Source organism: Sinocyclocheilus anshuiensis, unplaced genomic scaffold (assembly GCF_001515605.1).
Source record: "Sinocyclocheilus anshuiensis isolate Anshui unplaced genomic scaffold, SAMN03320099.WGS_v1.1 scaffold475, whole genome shotgun sequence".
NCBI classification, from domain to species: Eukaryota; Metazoa; Chordata; class Actinopteri; order Cypriniformes; family Cyprinidae; genus Sinocyclocheilus; species Sinocyclocheilus anshuiensis.
Window position 1 is genome coordinate 382,871 of NW_015549650.1, and position 21,166 is coordinate 404,036.

Genomic DNA, 21,166 nt, shown 5'->3' on the forward strand with positions numbered 1-21,166 from the left:
TTGTCCTATCCTAACAAACCATACATCAATGGAAAGCTTATTTATTCGACTTTCAGATGTATCTAAATTTAAAAAAATGTACCCTTATGACTAGTTTTGTGGTCCAGAGTCACAAATTGCTTACAAATAAACTGCATGCAAGGGAACACATATTCACTATTAGTTTTCCCTCAATAAACCCCTAATTAGCTGTTTCTTAATAGTTAGTAAGGTAGTTGTTAAGTTTTTGGTATGGGGTAGGTTTATGGGATCTAAAATATGGTCATGCAGAATGAGGCATTAATATGTGCTTTATAAGTGCTAATAAACAGTCAATATGCAAGTAATATGCATGCTAGTAAGCAACACGTTAATAGTGAGAATTGGTCCTTAAAATAAAGTGTTAGCGACTTTTTTTTTCTTCAGATTAACATAAACTCAGAGTTTAAGATAAAAAATAAATAATCTGTTTTTCTGCATATAATGCAAGTGTACGGGGTCATCTAAAGATGATACTTCAAAAACTACACAAAGTGAACACGACATTAATCCATACGACCCCAGCTGGTGAATAAGTGTCTTCTTAAGTGAAATGATAGGTGAGTGAAAGAAGCATACAAATATGAATATTTTAAACTTTACTGTCGTGATTACTTTGTGCGTTTTTTGAAGCGGTCCCATACACTTGCATTATATGCACTGCAAATCTTAGTATGTGTTCATCTGAAAAAAGAAAGTCATATACATATGAGACGGCATGTGGGTGAGGAAATGATGAGAGAATTTTCATTTCTGGGTGGACTTTAATGAGCCAGATGTGATGCGGAGGCCAGAAACATGCAGACAGAATACAAGAATGTGTTGATTTAATAAGGAGTGACATAGAATTAAAACATGCAATATTGACTTTTTGAAAAAGCCACTTTTTGTGTTATCTATTCAACGCTTCTGTCTGCAACAATTCATCTTTTAATTGTTTATTTGAGGCATTTAGATTTTTTTTTTCTCAGCAAATATTAATATATAATGATTTGCGACTAATTAGATTAAGTAATGATCAATCCACTGCCTGGTAAGAACATCACTAAACATGATTTAGAATTAATTTAACATACAATATTCATTTAAACACTTTTTGGAGATTTGTAACAATTAATATGAAAAAAAAAAAACAATAATTCCCACCAAAACATGAATTGTATTTAAATTCTTGTCACTGAATTTATTTGCACTTAATCTTGTGCGTTCAGCCAAAATACTCCATAGACAGCTAATGGCTATATATCAAAACAGACAAAAATAATGAATAAACTTAATATGCCGTGCTTACTCTCATTTGATGGCAAACTTTTGATGCCAGACATTTACCTGATGAAAGTTAACTGAACTGAAGCTGAAATGTGTGTGCTTAAGGTATGAAAACAAACCTCATTGGTTCTCACACCTCAAACGTGCAATAAAGTAAAAATACCCCAAAATAACACTTAAGCACAGCAATCAAGTAAAATTACTCAAGTATTTTACACCTCTGCAAACTGAACAAAAAAGGTTTAAGTTTCAAACAATGATTTTCAGTTAAGCCAGTATAAAAATGCACTTGAAATAAATGTCATTTCACTTGTTTCAGTGTATGTGAATAATATAAAATAGTATGTTCTTGTTGTTAGTGTAAGATAAATGCTGTTCCTTATGCCTTCAACCCAGAAACATCAAATAGAACTGGAACTGAATTTATTTACTGAAATGGAACTGGACTAAAAAAAAAACTAAAAAAAACTCCAACACTAAGAGGGACTTTGCCTTTTCATTTCAGGAGCATCTCATGCCACTCAGATTAATATATGTTGCAACATTAGCTTTGTTAAAAATTTGAGTATCATGTTGACTGATTTACTGGAGGGCTATGAATAAAGATGAAATGTGGTGAGAAAGAGAGGATCTTGGCAAACCACTTCATTATGCAGCATCGCCATCAGCTTTGAGCTGTCATCTTTAGCTCAGCTCTCAGAACATAAACCCTTTTCCTGCCCAGTTTCATAATACATCCTCTGAGAGACCCCACAGTAAAACGTGAGAAATTATGCTGCAGCATTACACTGAAAAATAAATAAAAATGTGTAATTTATTTAAAATGCATTTTTAAATTAATCTATTCATTTATAGTAGGTAAACGAAATTAAACTTTGATTAACAAAATATGAACATTCCTCTTTCATATTTTAGCTGATTTGTTCATGGTCAAATTAAGGAAAAAAATGATTGAAAAATCATGATTTTGATTTGCATTAAGTAGCATTTGGCTTATGTCTAAAGAAAATATATTGAATAAGTACATGTGTCTTTATAATAAATAATCATTTTACTTTGTATGAATGTTTTTGTGTTTGGAAAAATAAATATTATTGATTAATCTTAAAAATCTAAATCTAAATTAAATCAAAACTTTGAACCAAGCCAAAAATATAATTTGAGAAAAGCTAATAAATTTGACTGTAAGAAAAAGTTTTTTTTTTTTTTTTTTTCAGTGTACAATGCAAGATGATTCCCTTCAGATCTAGTTTTTTCCCTTAATGTATTATTGACTGAATTGTAGTGACCATCATAATCACAAAAGCAATATTCTCTTTTCATCTTTTTTCGTTTGTTTACATATTTCCGCAGTACAGCTTGATCAAAAATGTACACTGTGAGTGATTCTTGCAAAAATACAGAAAAAAGCACACACCACTGTCACAAAAGCACAATGTCACTCGTCGTGCGAGGAATGCACCACAGCACAGCCGTCACCATGGCAACACCCTCGCGCAGTCTATTATGGTCCCGAATTTACTCACTGAAATCGAGTGGATGAAAGACAGCATTAAATTACAATGAGCACATGCGTTCAGATGATTAGGAATACCTGACACTATAATTTACCTGTTTGTGACAGCTGTGACGTAATAGGCTGAATCTGTATTAAGAACACGTGTTAATGCCTTCTCTGACCCATTTAGCTGTGGGACTGACGACCTGCCCGGAGCCCGTGATCCCGGCCAATGGCTTCAAGAACGGTGACAGGTACATGATGAACGAGGTTGTGTCATTCAGCTGTGAGCCGGGGTACATGCTTCAGGTGAGTTGCTGATTATCCGCAGCCCTGACACACAAATGCAACATGCTGCACCTGCACATAGAAAAGTGCCAAAAATAACAAGATGGAGAAGCTGCTGCATCATGTGACCTCTTTGTTTTCCAGGGACATTCTCACATGACGTGTATGCCGGGAACCGTACGTCGCTGGAATTACCCCCCTCCACTCTGTATCGGTATGTTTTTCCATAATAATCAGATGGCAGATTTTTTTTTAACCATATGGATTTTTAATATTCAATCACCCTGGGCATTTTCTTTTGTGTCTCCTTATGTTTCTTCAGCGAAGTGTGGCGGTACCCTGTACGATATGAGCAATGTTATCCTGAGCCCGGGTTTCCCTGGGAACTACCCTGGAAACTTGGACTGCACCTGGAGGATCATGCTTCCTGTTGGATACGGTGGGTGCGCCGAGAGCTGGCACTGGATCAGCTGTCTGGAGATTACAGCTTCAAATGCTTTCGTGTCCCCTTTATTTTGTACACTGCAGTATGACCAGTGTTGAGGGGAAACTGCTTAAAATAGCGAATCTACTGACTTAAAAGTAAACATGAATTTGAAATAGACCCTGTTTATTTTCTTGAAGGGATGGTTCACCCAAAAATAGAAAATTTGTCATTATTCATTCAGCCTCATGTTGTTCCAAACCTGTATGAATTACTTTCTTCTGCTAAGCACAAAAGAAGATACATTGAAACAACATTCTTCAAAGAATCTTCTTTTGTATTCAACAGACGAAAATAAATTCATAGAGGTTTGAAATCATTTGAGGATGAGTAAAGAATGACACATTTTCTATTTGGTATGTAACACCCTATGCAATTTTATTTTTTTTTAAATGATTGAAAAATTTTATTATTTATATATCTATCTATCTATCTTTTTTTTTTTTTTTTTATCTACCGTGACTTTAAAAAATGACTGTAAAATGGCTTAAAATTATCCTTTCATAATTTCTCCAAACCTCTTATTCTTTGTAGGCTACAGAATTTCATGTTGACTTTAATTTTTTTCAGTGGTGCTTGACCATAGCTGCAAAATTGGGATGCTTTCCACCAAAAAGAAAACCTAATTTTAACAAACTGGTTTATTCATGTAATGACTCGGTTGAACAGAAAAAAAAATAAAAAAAAAATAAAAATCATTAAATGTCACTAAATCAAATCTACACAGCATTTCTGCTTGTCTTGCTAGGAAATAATAGTTAAAATATCAATATTTGATTAAAGTTGTTCGAAATCAGAACACACTATTTAGTTTGATAGTCAAGTCAAGTCACCTTATTTATATAGAGCTTTATACAATACTGATGGTGTCAAAGCAGCTTTACAGTGAAAAGGTAGTACCATTAGTTATAGTATTCAAGTCTGCATTCAGTTCAGTGCGACAACATGGTTTTTGAGCGTTTTACATAGAAATTCACTCTTTCATGAATGACACCTATTAGCTTTATTGCATGAGCTAACTCATGCATTAGGTATTTACCCGGATAGATACCCAGAAATGGACAGCGTCGCACTGAATGCCATCAGGCACAAAGTGATACTTCCTTTCATTTGATGTTCTTCCACTTGACACAAGGGTGTTATTTGGTTAATTTATCTCAACTTTTAAGATGTTGTTAGAGACTTTGGCAGTCGATGCAACTCTCTGAAGTCATTTAGTCGTAGCCCATTTGCTTTCTCCCGCCTCACAGTTCAAATGAGTTGAGAACAAAATAACAATTCCAAATGTTAACAAGGTAAATGCATGTCATTAAAGGGGTCATATGATGCGATTTCAATTTTTCCTTTCTCTTTGGAGTGTTACAAGCTCTTGGTGCATAAAGAATTGGGCAGTTCCAACTTTGCAAGGACAGTCTGCGCTTCTGACTCACAGCCTGTAAGTACGTTTTTTATACTTAAATAATTTGCCACTGATGATTCAAACGCGAGTTTTGAGCAGTGTAGAGTAGGCTTGTTGTTTGTCGTTTCGAAAGGCGGGGCATAGAGGAGAAACAATAATGTACATTATATGGAAAATAATGTGTTTTTTGAACCTTAAACCACATAAACACATCTCATTACACCAAATACACAACATAATGTTCTTTTTAGCAACGTCATATGACCCCTTTAAAAAAAAAAAGCCATTCACACTTATCCTGGAGCGCAACTATTTCTTCTCCAAACCCCTCGAACTTGGAGGAAAACAATGTAACATTGAGATCTCCAAAAGCAATTTTCTGCCTTATCAAGCAGGCACTGCACAAGCAAGAGCTAGAACCATCATATTTGCGCTGTGCAGCAAAAATGCATTAGCTTTCACTGTTAACAGGCTACAATCATTTGAATAAGACACACAGATGGCTTTGTGGGTGCTGATTATAGCTTTTAGGACAGTCTGAATAGGTAGAGTTAAGTGCAGTTAGAGGATAGCACCGCATCAGAATGACAATAAAGCTCATCTTTAAAAGAGCTGCCCAAGGCATCCCAGAGCGACGCACGCTTTCAGTGAAAACGGCCGACAATTCTTTTGTTGTCATATCATCCAACTGTTTTCTTTTAGGTAATGAATGTTAAGTTCAAATCTTTTGGTTGTTGCGTGATCGTAAAATTTCACACTGCCATCTTTCCTGTACTATTTCATGTTGACTTGGAGCTTGGAGCATTGCTGAAATACAGTGACAACCACAGAACCAGAAATAAGGAAACCCCCTTCCACCCACCCAACAAAACACTGAAATGCTGGCAACACTTGGACTCAAATTTACTGCAAAAAACCAAAGCTTTTTCATTGAGATTACAAACAACTTCATAAATATTAAGTAAATAAGTAAAAAATGCATTAAAATTACCTTCTGATTATATATATATATATATATATATATAATAGCACAATAAAACAAAAGCACAATAAAATATTTGTAAAGTCCAGCACATCACAGTGCAACAAAGTAATGGTAGCTTGATTGTAAATAAATAAAATAACTAAATAATAATAATAAAACAGAACTAAATTAAATATTGTAACCATTCATCAGTGAAAGTGAAAAAAAAAAGTAAAAAAAAAAATTTACTCGGAGCTTGAAGTGTAAAATATTAGGGAGGGATTGCAATGCATTTTGTGTGCAAGTCTGTACAGAGATCGGCCAAAATAAAATAAAAAATGGCCAGTTCTGACTAATGGCCAGTCAGCCAGGGGTGCGTTTCCCGTACGACGACGTAACACACTGATTAACCACCATAGTACGATGCATTGTTGTGGAAACTAACTAGCCAGCCACGATTGTTTCCCGAACACGGTCGCATCTCCGTCGTTTGAACCACATTAGTTCAACAATTTAGGGCCGTTGTTAATGAGGTCACACGCATGTGGTGGAATAATAACTTCTGCTAATTAATTGATTCGAGATTTCTATGTTTTGTTCCCTGTCATTTTGCTTTATTTGATGTTTGATTCATAGTGGGTTTCCTCTTACGTCATACTCTGGGTTTCCGCTAAAATTTATCGATTATAATGTATATATATTTTAATTGAATTGAAGATATAGATTGTACTGCATGTTAGCTTGCTTGTTCTGCCCAAAAGTATAATTTATTTAAGTCCATATGTCTTACTAACAAGAAACTATGCTTCTAACCACAGGTCAAGAGCTGTAGTTCTTACCACATACGTTTGCGATGCGACCTAGTTGGCTAACGATTCTTTAGGGAAACGCACCCCAGTGCATCTACTGATAAACTCTAAAGAGGAGAAATGCTCTTGTGTGAGGGAAAGAGTACAGAAGAGAGTGAAAGGTAAGCAGCACATATATGCAGACACATAGCAGCTACTATTAATGCGATTGGTCAAGGTTTTTTTTTTTTATAATGTAGTAGGAAAAAGATTTTCCCATCCATGTTTGACCCTGGTGCGGACCCCAGGATGGGAACCACTGGTGTAAGCTAAATGGTTGGATACCTCACAATGCAATATGTATCATCACACATATGTCACGATACAATATGTATCACAATACATTACAAAGAATCATGTCCAGGCCATCAAAAACTAAATAAATAATAATAAAAAAAAATTATAGGTGCTCAATACTTTCAAATGAATGCCTCAAAATTATATTAGTAAGATATTAGTACTATTATAACTGACTAAAATATTAATATGTCATATTTTAGTCTTGAAAGTGACTTACCAAATTGACAAACTCAATCAATATTAAAAATGTCATTAAATATTATTTTCTAATCCATTAGACTTAAGTTCATCTTCAAAACAAAAATGAAGATCTGAGAGATTTCTGTCCCTCCACTAAAAGTCTATTCACCATCAAAACTTTGATTCTTCAAAAAGTTTATACAAACAGAGTAAACACAATCCATATGAATCGTGCATTTTAATTCAAGTCTTCTAATGCACGATCCCTTTATATGTTGAACAGATTTAATTTAGTCTTTTATTCATATATAAAACTGATCAACACACGTATAGAGTGCATCAAATAGGCTAAACCGAAGCTCAAAAGTGCTTTCATGGCATGCGAGAACAAACCTTATTGTCTCCTGTGCATCAAGCAAGCATGTATGAAAAAGCCTAAATTGAATCTTTTCATCACACTGTATAAAGCAATTGTGTCTGTTCAGATGAATTGGATTTAACCACTCGATTCATATGGATTACGTTTCTTAATGACTTTTTTAAGCATCAAAGTTTTGGGTGAATGGATTTCAATGGAGGGATAGAAATTTCTAATTTCATTTAAAAATGTCTTAATTTATATTTCAAAGATGAACAAAAGTCTTATAGGTTTTGAATGACATGAGGGTGAGTACATGACAATTTTCATTTGAATATACTCTACCAATCTGTGAAGTCCATGTCAGCTTATTATTATCATGCTGTTATTAAAGTAAACAAGGCACAAATAAAATGCGTTCTAAACAGTCTAAAAACCACATTTTCATTTAAATTTGATGCTGTTAAACTTAAGTCTCCGGGGATCAGTTTATTAGTAATATGTAAGTTCCCTTCCGGTTTCCCAGCAGTATCACAGTTCACATGGAGCCAGTTACTGAGCTAACATGACTGTTACTTTGTTTTCCATACATATGAACATGAGGGAAAAAACTATTTGTGATTTAGCAATTAACAGCATCTCTCTTAGCAGAGGAAAGAACTGGTCTGTACAGGCCAGTCAGAGTTATTGTTTAAAAAAAAAACCTGATACTTTAAAGGCTTTCCTTATGTAAATTCTGCACATAACCCTCTGTGAAAGTCTAACCACTGTGATCACTCCGCAGGGGCACACATCCAATTTCTCAACTTCACCTCTGAGGATAACCACGATTTTTTAGAGTTTCGCAATGGGCCGCACCACAGTAGCTCTCTCATCGGACAGTTCAGCGGAAGCCAACTGCCGCCCCCTATACTGAGCAGCATGCATGAAACCGTCATCCACTTCTACAGCGACCACTCTGAGAACAGACAGGGCTTCAAACTCACTTACCAAGGTGGGTGACTTCCCATCTTCCATTTGCATGCTGCGCTCTCTTCTCCTGCAGACATCAGCCGTCCTTGATTTTGTATTGACCCTTCGTGTGGGAGTGACGGCCTTTTACCAAGATCACTGGAAATATCTAAAGATTCACTTCCTTTGAGATCACTGGGAGGACACTCCATTATGACAGCCGGGGTCTTGAAAGCATTTTGAAATCAATAAGACAGTGCATTTGGATGTGCACTTGGATTCCACTCGATATAAATAACTCGCCATTGTCTGGTCTCCTCGCTTGTAGGTCAAACATTTCGTCTCTCTCTTTTTCTTATCCACTCTAGTCTGAGTTGAAAAGAGCCAGGCACAGCCTTGATCTGTGCCGCTAGACGAGCTTTTGCGGGGGGGAATACTGATGCCATGTTTTGATACACAAACAATGATGCAGGATGAAAGAATATGATTATAAAGCTGTTGATCATAAGCGCTGCACTTGAAATGCTGCCTGGAGATGCTTGTATGTTAGCTTGACAAGCTTTATGGTACTTCACCATACTTGTGACGATACACAGAAATGAGCAACACCTTGTATGTGTGTTTGTCGTTAAAGGGTTAGTTCACCCAAAAATGAAAATTCGGTCATTAATTACTCACCCTCATGTTGTTCGAAACCCGTAAGCCCTTCGTTCATCTTTGGAACACAATTTAAGATATTTTTGATGAAATATGAGGGCTCTCTGACCCTCCCATAGACAGCAAGGTAACTACCACGTTCAAGGTCCAGAAAAGTACCAAGATGATCGACAAAGTAGTCCGTGTGACATCAGTGGTTCAACTGTAAAGCTACGAAGCTACGAGAATACTTTTTTGCGCAAAGAAAACAAAAATAACGACTTTATTCCACATTTTCGTCTCTACTGCGTCACTTTGGACACGTGGTCACAACAGTACCATGACGCGAGCGTGTGGCGCCGCTGACCCAGATCCTGCGCCACACGCTGGCGTCATGCGAGTTGAGCCACTGATGTCACACGGACTACTTTGTCGATTATCTTGGTACTTTTCTGAACCTTGAATGTGGTAGTTACCTTGCTGTCCCTTTAATGCCTTAACATAATGAATGCTTGTCATTTTGAAGTTGATTGAGTAAATTAAATTATTTAGTCATTTTTTTAATTGATGCGCTAATTTAGTTCATACATCATGCTTTTATCGCCCATATATGATATAGTGAGAGATGTACAAATATATGTTGTCCGTTAGCACTTTATATTAAAGGGGTCATATGATGCTGCTAAAAATAACATTATTTTGTGTATCTGGTGTAATGAAATGTGTTTATGCGGTTTAAGGTTCAAAAAACACATTCTTTTCCACATACTGTACATTATTGTTTCTCCTCTATGCCCTGCCTTTCTGAAACGCGTCGATTTTTACAAAGCTCATCGGTCTGAAAAAGCGAGGTGTGCTCTGATTGGCCAGCTATCCAGTGCGTTGTGATTGGCCGAATTCCTCAAGCGTGTGATGGAAATGTTACGTCCCTTACCATATTGTGATGCCTGCGGCAACCACATGTGACGACCCCGGGCTGGACTCCGCTTCGTCCACGGTGAAAGCCAAACCGGCGATCGACAGTGCGAAGTTGAAGTATTTCCTTAGCGACCAGCACGGATCAGCTCCAAGCATGACGAAGCGATATCATCCTCTTTTGGAAGGTCAAACAAAGTAGTTTTGCTTTCACAACGAAGCACACAGCGGCTTCACGACATGGCAGCAACAATACTACAGCGAGAATAAACGCCTTCTTTCTTTGCGTGAACATTTGAGCAGCATTATGCAAATCTTCCCAGATAGTGAGGTAGACATGTGGGGGCGTGTTAGAACGAGCCGTTTTAGGTAGGTGTGGCTGACTCTTAACTTTTATAAAGAATATCTCTTTGGATTTGAGACTTTAGTCTTTGCAACTTTACAGATCTTCTTTATGCACCAAGAGCTTGTAACACTCCAAAGAGAAAGGAACAATTGAAATCGCATCATATGACCCCTTTAACTTTCATTAATAAATCATTAGCAAACGTTATATAATACTGAACTGATCATTAGTTAATATATATTCAAATAGCTAGAAATTTGAGATAAAGTGTTTGTTAATGTTTACTAATAAACTTATTAGTAAGTAAGACTATCAAGTATAGGGTCCAATTCTCACTATTAACTAGTTGCTTATTAGCATGCCTATTATTAATATATTAGCTGTTTATTAGTTATAAAGCACATATTCTGCCTTACTATATTCCACATCTCTAATTAATTTGAGATAAAGTGTTTGTTAATGTTTACTAATAAACTTATTAGTAAGTAAGACTATCAAGTATAGGGTCCAATTCTCACTATTAACTAGTTGCTTATTAGCATGCCTATTATTAATATATTAGCTGTTTATTAGTACTTATAAAGCACATATTCTGCATGACCATATTCTACATCCCAAATCCTACCCAATACCTAAACTTAACAACTACCTTACTAAGCATTAATAAGCAACAAATTAGGAGTTTATTGAGGCAAAAGTTGTAGTTAATGGTTTGTTAATAATGAGAATTTGACTTTAAAATAAAGTGACCAAACTTATTAAACATTACCTAATGATTAACAGATCATTATTTAATGTAAATTAAAATACTTATAAATGTCATCAAACTTTCAATTCAAATGATCATGCACTTTAAAAAAAAAAAATATTTTGACAGATGTTATAAAATGGATGAAAACTTGTGTTAATGCACAACACATTTGCTGCTATTGAGGTGTGATACGGGTAAGGTTAGGGACAGGTTAGTGGTATGGGTCGGTTTAATGCAGGGGTATCCAACTCAATTCCTGGAGGGCCGGAGCCCTGCAGAGTTTAGGTTCAACCCTAATTAAACACACCTGATCCAACTAATCAAGTCCTTCAGGGTTATTTGAAAACTACATGGTATGTGTGTTGGAGCAGGATTGGAACTAAACCCTGCAGGACTCCGGCCCTCCAGGAATTGAGTTTGAGACGCCTGGTTTAAGGGTTGTTTAAGATGTATGGGGGTCAGTTTGATTACTGTAAGGCAGTGGTTCCCAATCCTGGTCCTGGAGAACCCCCAACACTGGGAACACGGTTCAATCTTGGAAAAACTTGATTCATTTTCTCCTTTTTATGCATGATTCCAGGAACATCCTGTTTAATGATATTCAGCAGTATACTAATATAAGTGTTGAGGCAATAAAAACATATGCACTCAAATTACAATGTGTGTTGTCTTTAGCAAGCATTTAGCCAAACTTAACTAACCACCCTTTATACAAACGTCGTTATAGCTGCTAAAGGTCTAATGTCCATAAAGATATTAAATGATGAGTAAACATTTATAAACATTTACAAATGATGAATAGTTTCAACTTTAGATTGGGTACTGCAAAAACATGAACAAATCATTAATAAATGATTTGTTAAAATGTTTAAATAATAGAAGTCTACACAACAAAGACCAAAAGTGACCTTAACAGACTGATTTTTTCCCCCACAACATTTGTAGACCTGAAGTGTAATGACATTTGTTAGTATTGAAAAGTGCATATATAATAAATAAGCTTTTAATCATTGTATAATTTATGTTAAAATAATTTGCAGATTTTTTAAATGTGCATGATCAAAGGAATTGAAAGTTTAATGACATTTGCAAGCATTTCATTTTACATTAAATAACACTCTGTTAATCTTAATGTTTAATGAGTACATTAGTAAAGATTAACAGGCACTTTATCTCATATTTCTAATCTATTTTAACCAATGATCTGTTAAGCATTATATAATATGTGTTAATGATTTATTAATGAAAGTTATTATAAAGTGTTACCTGTTGCCCAAAAGCCTCTTGTATTATATTTGATACTTACATTCACTACAATATTTCTAAAAAATAAATAAATAAATGTTGTATGGATAATAAAAAAAAAAAAAAAAAAACTAGTTGGCTGCAGTCCAGTAAATGTTAATCTTGAAAACTAACAATATAAAAGGTATTCTTACGTTTAATTAAGAATAGGCACATGTACCACAATCTACATTTTTAGAATTGTACTAAAAGGCCTTTTACTTACTAAAAACGTATGTACTATCAATTAGCGGGCAGAAGGCATGTAGAAGATTGTGTAACAGGTTTTTCAGCAGGTTTGATTATGTTGACAGTTTAGAGGTTCATGCATCAAATATGATACAGCAGGATTTGTAGTGTATTTCTTTATTTATTTACCTGTCCCAAACGTGTAGTTCGTGTCAACTTGAGTGCTGCTATCATTAAAGATCCCCTGAAATGCTTAGAAACATGCAGGGTTACTCTATGTGTTGACGTCATTTTAACTGAAACAGGAAGACAGGGCAGGACATATCGAGCAGCCCCCCCCCTTTTTAAAATAGCCAATAGCATTCGTTTATATCACAGCTTGGGCTAGAGCCGTTCAGAGCCGTTGAGCTCCGTAAAGCCGCATTTGACAGGGTATGCCAGCCACAATCTCATCCACCGCTCCGTGCTATCGTGTCTCTGGACCGGAGCAGAGTGTGTGTGCGGTGCGGTGGTTAGCGTGACACAGCGCCAAACCAGACTTCTTTTTTTCCTCAATGGAAAGCATATTTACACTGTTTGAATCGTTCCCTGTCCCCTACATAGTGCACTACGTGCCATTCACTGTACAGAAAATACTAATTCTGTGGACAAGTGACCGATTTCAGCCGCGGCTTCAGCGTCTATTTTATAGTGTAGGGGGCGGGCGCTTCGGATTCTAGAGAGCATTTGATTGGACAGAAAGTTTGATGAGAAGCTGAAGTACGATGTGACGTCAAAAAAATCGTTGAGCCGTTTTGGCGGAAGTGACGACCTGAAAGCTTTGAATGCTTATATCTTCTAAATGCGAATTTTGTCACTGTTTTGGAGCAAACTGCCTTATAGATAACCTTAAGACTAACATATTGATACTAACACCCAAAAAACTTTAATTTTGATTTAATGGGGACTTTAAAGCAAAAGAAAAAGAGAGACAAACAAAACCTGTTAAATTTCCCAATAACATTTTATGCTAATTAACTAATGTCTAATGAACTTATTTATTCATTTATTTGTTTGTTTGTTTATGCATGCTTGTGGTCTCAAACTTTTGGTTTCAGATATTTAGAAGAAAAATGTGTCATCTCGTTCACACTTATATAATGCAGTTCCAAGCCCATTTTATTGTCTTTTTTCAGTGAAGCATAAACATCTTATTGTATGTTACACAAAATAAATTTGGATTTGGAGCGGCATGAGGGTGGGGAATAATGACAGAATTAAACAATTATTTTAATTATTTCAGTTCTTTGAAGTGAATATCATTCAGACATGGCTTTGCAGATATTCATATATTCTATTTTTTTTTTTCTTTTAGCATATGAATTACAAAACTGTCAAGACCCATATCCATTCCACAACGGGTATATCATCAACAGCGATTTCAACGCAGGCCAGTCCATAACATTTGAATGCTTCCCTGGATATGTGTTGGTCGGCCACCATGTGCTAACATGTCAGCATGGAATCAACAGGAAGTGGAACCACCCTTTTCCTCGCTGTGAAGGTAAAGGGAAGGGAAGAAAGTAAAGAAATGTGATCTTTTTCCTTCTCAAGTTTTTCAAGTCGTGTTGTGATTAGCAGCACACTGTTATTTTCAGTCCTCTTTGCCCACGCTTTGAAACAAAACGCATCAATAATTCTCTGACTTTTCGAGACTTACAAAGGTATTATACTCTCCCAAATGCCTTTTTAACTATGCTCTTTAAGTGATGTGTTACTACTTTGTATTACTAGTACAATAAGAGCCATTGTGTTTTAAAGCCATCTTTAAAACAGACTTTGAAGACCTGAACAGTGGAGACATATGCTACTGGGAGCTGTTCTAAATTGTAGCCTTGATGATTAGCCTGGGTAGTGTAGTGTGAAAGCCAACCTGTCTCTTATCGATCAGTCGCTCGACTTATTCCTCCTAGGCTTCCGTTTGCAGGGAATCTGCACCGCATAGACTATTGGGCCATTTTTCTTTCTTTTTTAATCGTAACTGTGTTATTCTGTTGTGAACTCTGTGCCAGTATCTATTTCTAGCAGCCTCAGGAATGCTCTGTTCTTTTCTTCAGTTTTCACTCATCTGCAAATGAAACAGTACGATCTGCTATAATAGTCTTTAAACGAGAAAATATGTATGTTTTGTCATTGTTTCTGCACTCTCATATTATTTATTTATTCATTTTTTCTCCCCATACAACAAGACTTTATAGTGAAGTCTGTAAAAAAAAAAAAAAAAAAAATATGGACAAGAAACCATGAGAAGAAAAGCACCAAAAAAGTAGTCTATATGACTCATGCAAGTCTTCTGAAATCATACAGTTGTTCTTTAATACTTTTTTATATGGTGTTTTTGGTCCGTTTTTGGAGATTTATAAAAAAAGAACTGCACTGAAAGTGTTCTGATTTTTGCTGGATACCCTGGTGTTTAACATTAGCTGTTATTCAGAAAGATAGATTACTAATGCCGTCATGGTTGAATGATGTTTATCTGCACACAGCTCCCTGCGGCTACAACGTGACGGCTCCAAACGGCACCATTTTCTCTCCAGAGTACCCAAATGAGTACCCAGACTCTCAGGACTGCACTTGGCTCATCACCGTGCCCCATGGTCACGGGGTTTACATCAACTTCACCCTGCTCCAGACTGAGCCTGTGACTGACTATATCGCTGTCTGGTGAGCACAGCTCCATTTAACGAGTCATTTAGCAAATATCAGACTGAGATGAGGACAAGACATTTATTTCAGCTTTCAGACTAGACTAATGCTGCTATTGTTGTCTTACATCAAGCAAATCATTACGCAAATTGAGCTTTGTTTACTGACATTTGTAGTCTGTAGTCAATGTGCAAAGCAAGATTTCAAGAAAAGCTCAGTTGTCTTTGAAGTCGTGAAGCTTTTCACTCAAAGCGTGATTCTCATGAAAAATAAAATCAAATTAAATATATAATAAAGCATAATTTACAGTAATTTACAATGAATTACAATAACGATTAATAATCTGCCATTAACAATTAATACCCTGCCATTAATATGGGGATATTGATATGTTTTACTGGTAACACTTTTGGTTTAGAGACCAATTCTCACTATTAACTAGTTGCTTATTAGCATGCATACTACTAGCATATTGGCTGTTTATTAGTACTTATAAAGCACATATTACTGCCTTATTCTGCATGACCATATTTTAGATCCCATAATACTACTCCATACCTAAACTTAACAACTACCTTACTAACTATTAATAAACAGCAAATTAGAATTTTATTGAGGCAAAAGTGATCGTTAATAGTGAGAACTGGTCCCCAATGTGACCATTTTACTTTCTGAGTAATTAATATTATCATTAATGCAATGCATTTTAATAGAGCATTTAAAAAATACTGAACTAATTTTCCAAATACAACAACAAATTATGATATATACTGTATATATATATATATATATATATACATCTTTTACCTACTTTCTTGAATTTCTGGTCACACTTTATTTAAAGGTCCCATTCTCATTCCCATTAACTACAACTTTTACCTCAATAAACCCCTAATTTGCTGCTTATTAATGGTTAGTAAGGTAGTTGTTAAGTTTAGGTATTGGTTAGGATTAGGGATATAGAATATGGTCATGCAGAATATGTGCTTTATAAGTACTAATAAACAGCCAATATGTTAATAATCGGCATGGAAATAAGCAACAAGTTAATAGTGAGAATTGGTCCCTAAACTAAAGTCTTACAGAATTTCTTCATTTGAAACACTTTAATTTATTTTACTAGCGTTACTGGAGTTACAGAAATAACTGAATGGAAAGCTTGTTTTTAAATCGCAGGTATTTTGTAATAATCACAGAGCCAAATGTCATAATTCCCACTGAATAATCTGAAACAGTACTGAGTTGATTAAAAACGTGGAAATATACATCTCCGGCGCGTTCCCAGTAATATTGGCCATTCATCTTCAAAAGCCATTAAACAAGCGGACTAGTCTGTTAAGTCATCATTTTTGCTGTTTTCGTTGAAGCTGGTCTGTAATATAATGCTTTTATTCAAAAGTCAGCACAACCTCATTGTAAATTTGGAAGTAAATCAATTTTCTCCAACCACTCAGAATTTGGAGGCATTATTATGCCGTTTAATGGCAAGATCACAGGTTGTAATGTAATTTCAATGCGTGTTTCCTCTTCCAGGGACGGCCCAGAGCAAAGCTACCCACAGCTGGGAATTTTCAGCGGCAACACAGCCCTCGAGTCAGCCTACAGCACTTTCAATCAGGTTCTTATCAAGTTCCATAGCGACTTCTCGACAAGTGGGTTCTTTGTCCTCAATTTCCATGGTTAGTTTCTCCTTCAAATTAAAAATGTTGCCGCTGAATGCATACCGTAAAGTGCCGCTCGAAATATATTCGAAACATGGGATTCGACTTGTTTTTATTCTCTAAAGAGGCATGACTGCTGCCTCTGATGACATCACGTTATTTCTGGAGATTAAAGAGTCAAAAATAGAAGCTTCCTTTGGCCTCTTTGATATCAGTGTCAGCATGCAGGCATGTGTTGAACAGCATAGGAAAATCGGAGTGTGAAAGTGAACCGGTCTTTCATCTATACCTCCAACTTTCATTTCAGTCTGGCATATTTGTGAGTTATAGACGGCTGGTTTCAATGCAGCTTTTATTCTTGAGAGGGCTCCCTGTATGTCGATGCATAGAATTGTATGTTGTCACATGTTGTATGTGTAATTGATACACTGGGTGGGTTGCCTTGTGTGAGATGTGTCATGCCTATAAAGGAGAACGAAAAGGCAAATTGCTTCAAAACTTTTCTATTTCCTTAGCTTATGGGCTCAAGAGATGCCCTCCTCCCCCTACGGTTGAACAAGCAGAGGTATTATTTGAAGACCAGGACTACGAAATCGGTATGAACAACAGTCCATTTGTGCAAGAATATCAAATACGTGATTATAAAAATGTTTGAAAATTTTTTATTTCTTCTTACCGTCTTACTGTACCATGCAGGTGACATTGTGAGGTATAGATGCTTTCCTGGATTTACATTGGTTGGTAGCGATGAGCTCACCTGTAAGCTGAATTCTCACCTGCAGTTCGATGGTCCACCACCAGTGTGTGAAGGTCAGTGAAGAACAAAACCTGTCGAAGTGTGTGATGTATTTATTTCAATTATATATAAATGTCATTATATATATATATTTTTTCCACTAATTACTGTTAAAGTATTCTCATTTTGATTGTCGAATTGTAGAACAATAATAGTAAATTATTCAAATTGTAACGTGTTTATATGCAATGTTGGTGTATTATCTTTAACATACGCTGCATACTGAATTATGATTTGATATCACATGCGTATTAATGATATATAGTGACCTTGCATTGTTTATTTTGGTGCTGACAGAAAACAAGATGCAAGCTTAGCATCCTGATGATGGCAAAGTGACTCTGATGCAGCATAAAACCTGAAACTTAAACTTGCCTAAACTTTACAAACATTCTATAATGGTAATACACAAACAAAGAAATATAACACAGTAATGAATATCTATTTAATAATGGAAATTACAAAACACAACCAAAAGGAAGTACTTCATGTAAATAATTTAAAGATGGTTGGGGGTCACCAATCTGAAATAATAAAGATGTTGAATCGTTAGTATGGTTCTTGTAATCAAAGCTTGCAAAAATATAATCCATAAAAAGATGGCACTGAACACCCCAGAGGCAGCATTGTTTTGTTGGGAGGAATTACACAACACAACCAAAAGGAAGTACTTCATGTAAATAATTTAAAGACGGCTGGAGACCACCAATCTAAAATAATAAAGATGTTGAATCATTAGTGTGATTCTTGTAATCAAAGCTTGTAAAATTGTAATCCATAAAAAGATGGCACTGAACACCCCAGAGGCTGCATTGTTTTGTTGTATGGTAACAAATAGACAGTAGCCGACAGCTGTCTTGGGAGCAAAGTGGGGGGGGAAGCATTCCAGTTATCCACAGCAAAGCTTTCAGTTGTAAATCTGAGCCGTTTGGCTTGTCTGTACTTTCTGTACAGTGCCATGAATAAGCGATAGTTCTCCTGGTTTGTTTCCTCCACCCTCCCGCCCACAAAGAGGATTAACAAAAAGCTTCAACTCACTTTGGTGCTTCCTCAAACCAAGGCTCGTGGCCCCTGAGGTAAATCCAGGAGAAGCAGTGCGCATGTTGGAGAAAGTTCTTAAACTTTACAGTTTTTACCGAAATACTCTGGAGCTTGCATCTTGTGCTTTGTTAGTAGGATGACCACATTGTGATTTGTAATAATAGCCATGATTCCTGTGAAATGCTGTGTCTACGCTACAGCTCAGTGTCCCGCAAATGAGGAACAGTCTGCCTCCTCTGGTGTGATCCTGAGTCCAGGCTTCCCAAAAAACTACCCCAACTCCCAGACCTGCTCTTGGATCATCAGAGTGCAGCCTGCCTTTACCATCGCCATTTATGTGGAAATGTTTCAGAGCGAGAAGCAGTTTGACGAACTGGAGATCTTTGATGGTAGATTCTATTCTATTCTATTCTGCTAACAACAACACTTTAGATCACAAAAAAATATGTTTGGACAAATCATTTGTACATAAACAATACACACTATTAAAACAAAAGGTATAGCCAAAAACTGATACAATTAAAAAATAATAATACTAAAAATAAAATTGTTGAGCTTTATATTTAGGAGGCATGCTTATTCACCCAAAAATGAAATTTTGCTGTTAATGTACTCACCCTCAGGCCATCCAAGGTAACTGTATGTAGGTAACTGTTTTTTTTTTTCTTCAGTAGGGCAGTAAAGAAGATTTTTAGCTGAAACTGTGGTCCTTGGTGATTCACAAAATGTTAGTGGCTACCATCACTTTAAGAGTGAAAAAAAACATATGCAGGCAACACAAAATTAATTCCCGTGGCTCCTGGCAATATTTTGAGGTCTTTTGAAGCAAAATGATTGATAACTGAACATTATTTACAATATTATTGCCTCAGTTCAGTATAAGTTCAGATTTGAACCAAAGAACTTGCTGATACGAGCATGTGTAAACTGAGCACTTGAATAAAGGGGTAAAATGAAAGGTTCGTGGTATGAACCTTTAATAAATGGTTTATGTGAAAAAGTGAGTTGATTAAGGCTAGTTTATTTATCTTATTATTATAAATCTTCTTTACTGTTCTACTGAATAAAATAAATCACCTGCAGCACTCAGTTTTGAACATAAATTCCATAATGCAGAGCAATCCAGTTACTCAAAAACAGACAAGATAAGTTTTAAGATACAGTAAATTGCTCAGGTTTCAGAAATATATTTATGATTAGGTGTTAGTGGATATGAAATGGATAATACAACTTTTCAATTTTATTATATGTGTTTTAGAGCATTTCTAAAGATCCTCAAGGACCCAGCCAAGTGACAGGAAAAGCAGTGTAGTGTAAACAGTAGTGATGGCTAGGTTGTGCTGATTTGATCAAAGGTGGCACTTGGCTTGAAAAGACTGAGAACCACTGCTCTACGACATTTGTTCTTTCAGTCACGTCTGCCATGTTGCTGCCCAACAGATTTGTGGTTTGCAATATTTAGCTTTACTTGTTGTTTTTTGTGATGTTTTATTTACCAGGGCCATCTGGACAGAGTCCGTTGCTGGTAGCTCTGAGTGGGAACCACTCCACTCAATTGAATTTCACTAGCAAAACAAACCAGCTTTACCTCAGATGGTCAACTGATCATGCGACCAGCAAGAAAGGCTTCAAAATACGTTACACAGGTTTGTAAGAGATGTATAACTTTTCATGTTTTGCATGCATCCAGAAGTACTGCAGGGTTATTCTTAGAAACTTGGAAAAACAAATTACTTATTGAACACAAAACCAGCAACACTTGTAGAAGGAAGAAATCCACCCAAAAAAAAAATAAATAAAATTCTCTAGCTCCATTTGTTTGATTCCACATTTGATGCATCCAGGCATTTTAAACAGGCATTTACAGTTCTCTCTAATTAATCTATTGGTATATTCAATAGCATGCAATATGTGTGTCAGATTAATTCCCACCATTTAGCCCCCCAAGGTTGTTGCTTTGGATCCAAATGGGTCAATAAGTGAAAAAGTCAGCTTTTTCTAATTTAGCCCTCATTAGGCTAGAACCAGACATGTCCTACCTTCAGGGAGCCATTGGCAAGTCTGCTGTAATAGAGGTCAAAGATGCAGTAATGAATTTTGCTGAATAACTACCATGTCGTTTGTTTCTGACCGACATTTCCACCAATGGCTAAACATGATATATGGGCCACAAAGCCAGTGGACATGATTACTCGGCATCTCTTCACACGTTCCCATTTCTCTGCCTCTCTGTCAACATTTATTGCTCTCTGTGTTCATTTCAGTTGATCTTTCTGACATGCCATGCCCTATGCAGGCCCATTAT

General features: G+C 36.1%; 1 protein-coding gene across 1 annotated transcript in view; it reads left to right on the forward strand.

Moving 5' to 3' along the window:
- Window positions 1–21,166, forward strand: part of LOC107660234 (CUB and sushi domain-containing protein 1-like) — a 411,890-nt gene that overhangs the window by 329,671 nt on the left and 61,053 nt on the right. The window contains exons 35-45 of the mRNA XM_016449502.1: window positions 2,976–3,094; window positions 3,218–3,287; window positions 3,396–3,512; window positions 8,391–8,600; window positions 14,033–14,221; window positions 15,204–15,381; window positions 16,897–17,042; window positions 17,540–17,620; window positions 17,721–17,834; window positions 19,062–19,250; window positions 20,361–20,507. Of these exons, the coding sequence (XP_016304988.1) occupies window positions 2,976–3,094; window positions 3,218–3,287; window positions 3,396–3,512; window positions 8,391–8,600; window positions 14,033–14,221; window positions 15,204–15,381; window positions 16,897–17,042; window positions 17,540–17,620; window positions 17,721–17,834; window positions 19,062–19,250; window positions 20,361–20,507 (1,560 nt within the window). The remainder of the gene's footprint in view (window positions 1–2,975; window positions 3,095–3,217; window positions 3,288–3,395; window positions 3,513–8,390; window positions 8,601–14,032; window positions 14,222–15,203; window positions 15,382–16,896; window positions 17,043–17,539; window positions 17,621–17,720; window positions 17,835–19,061; window positions 19,251–20,360; window positions 20,508–21,166) is intronic.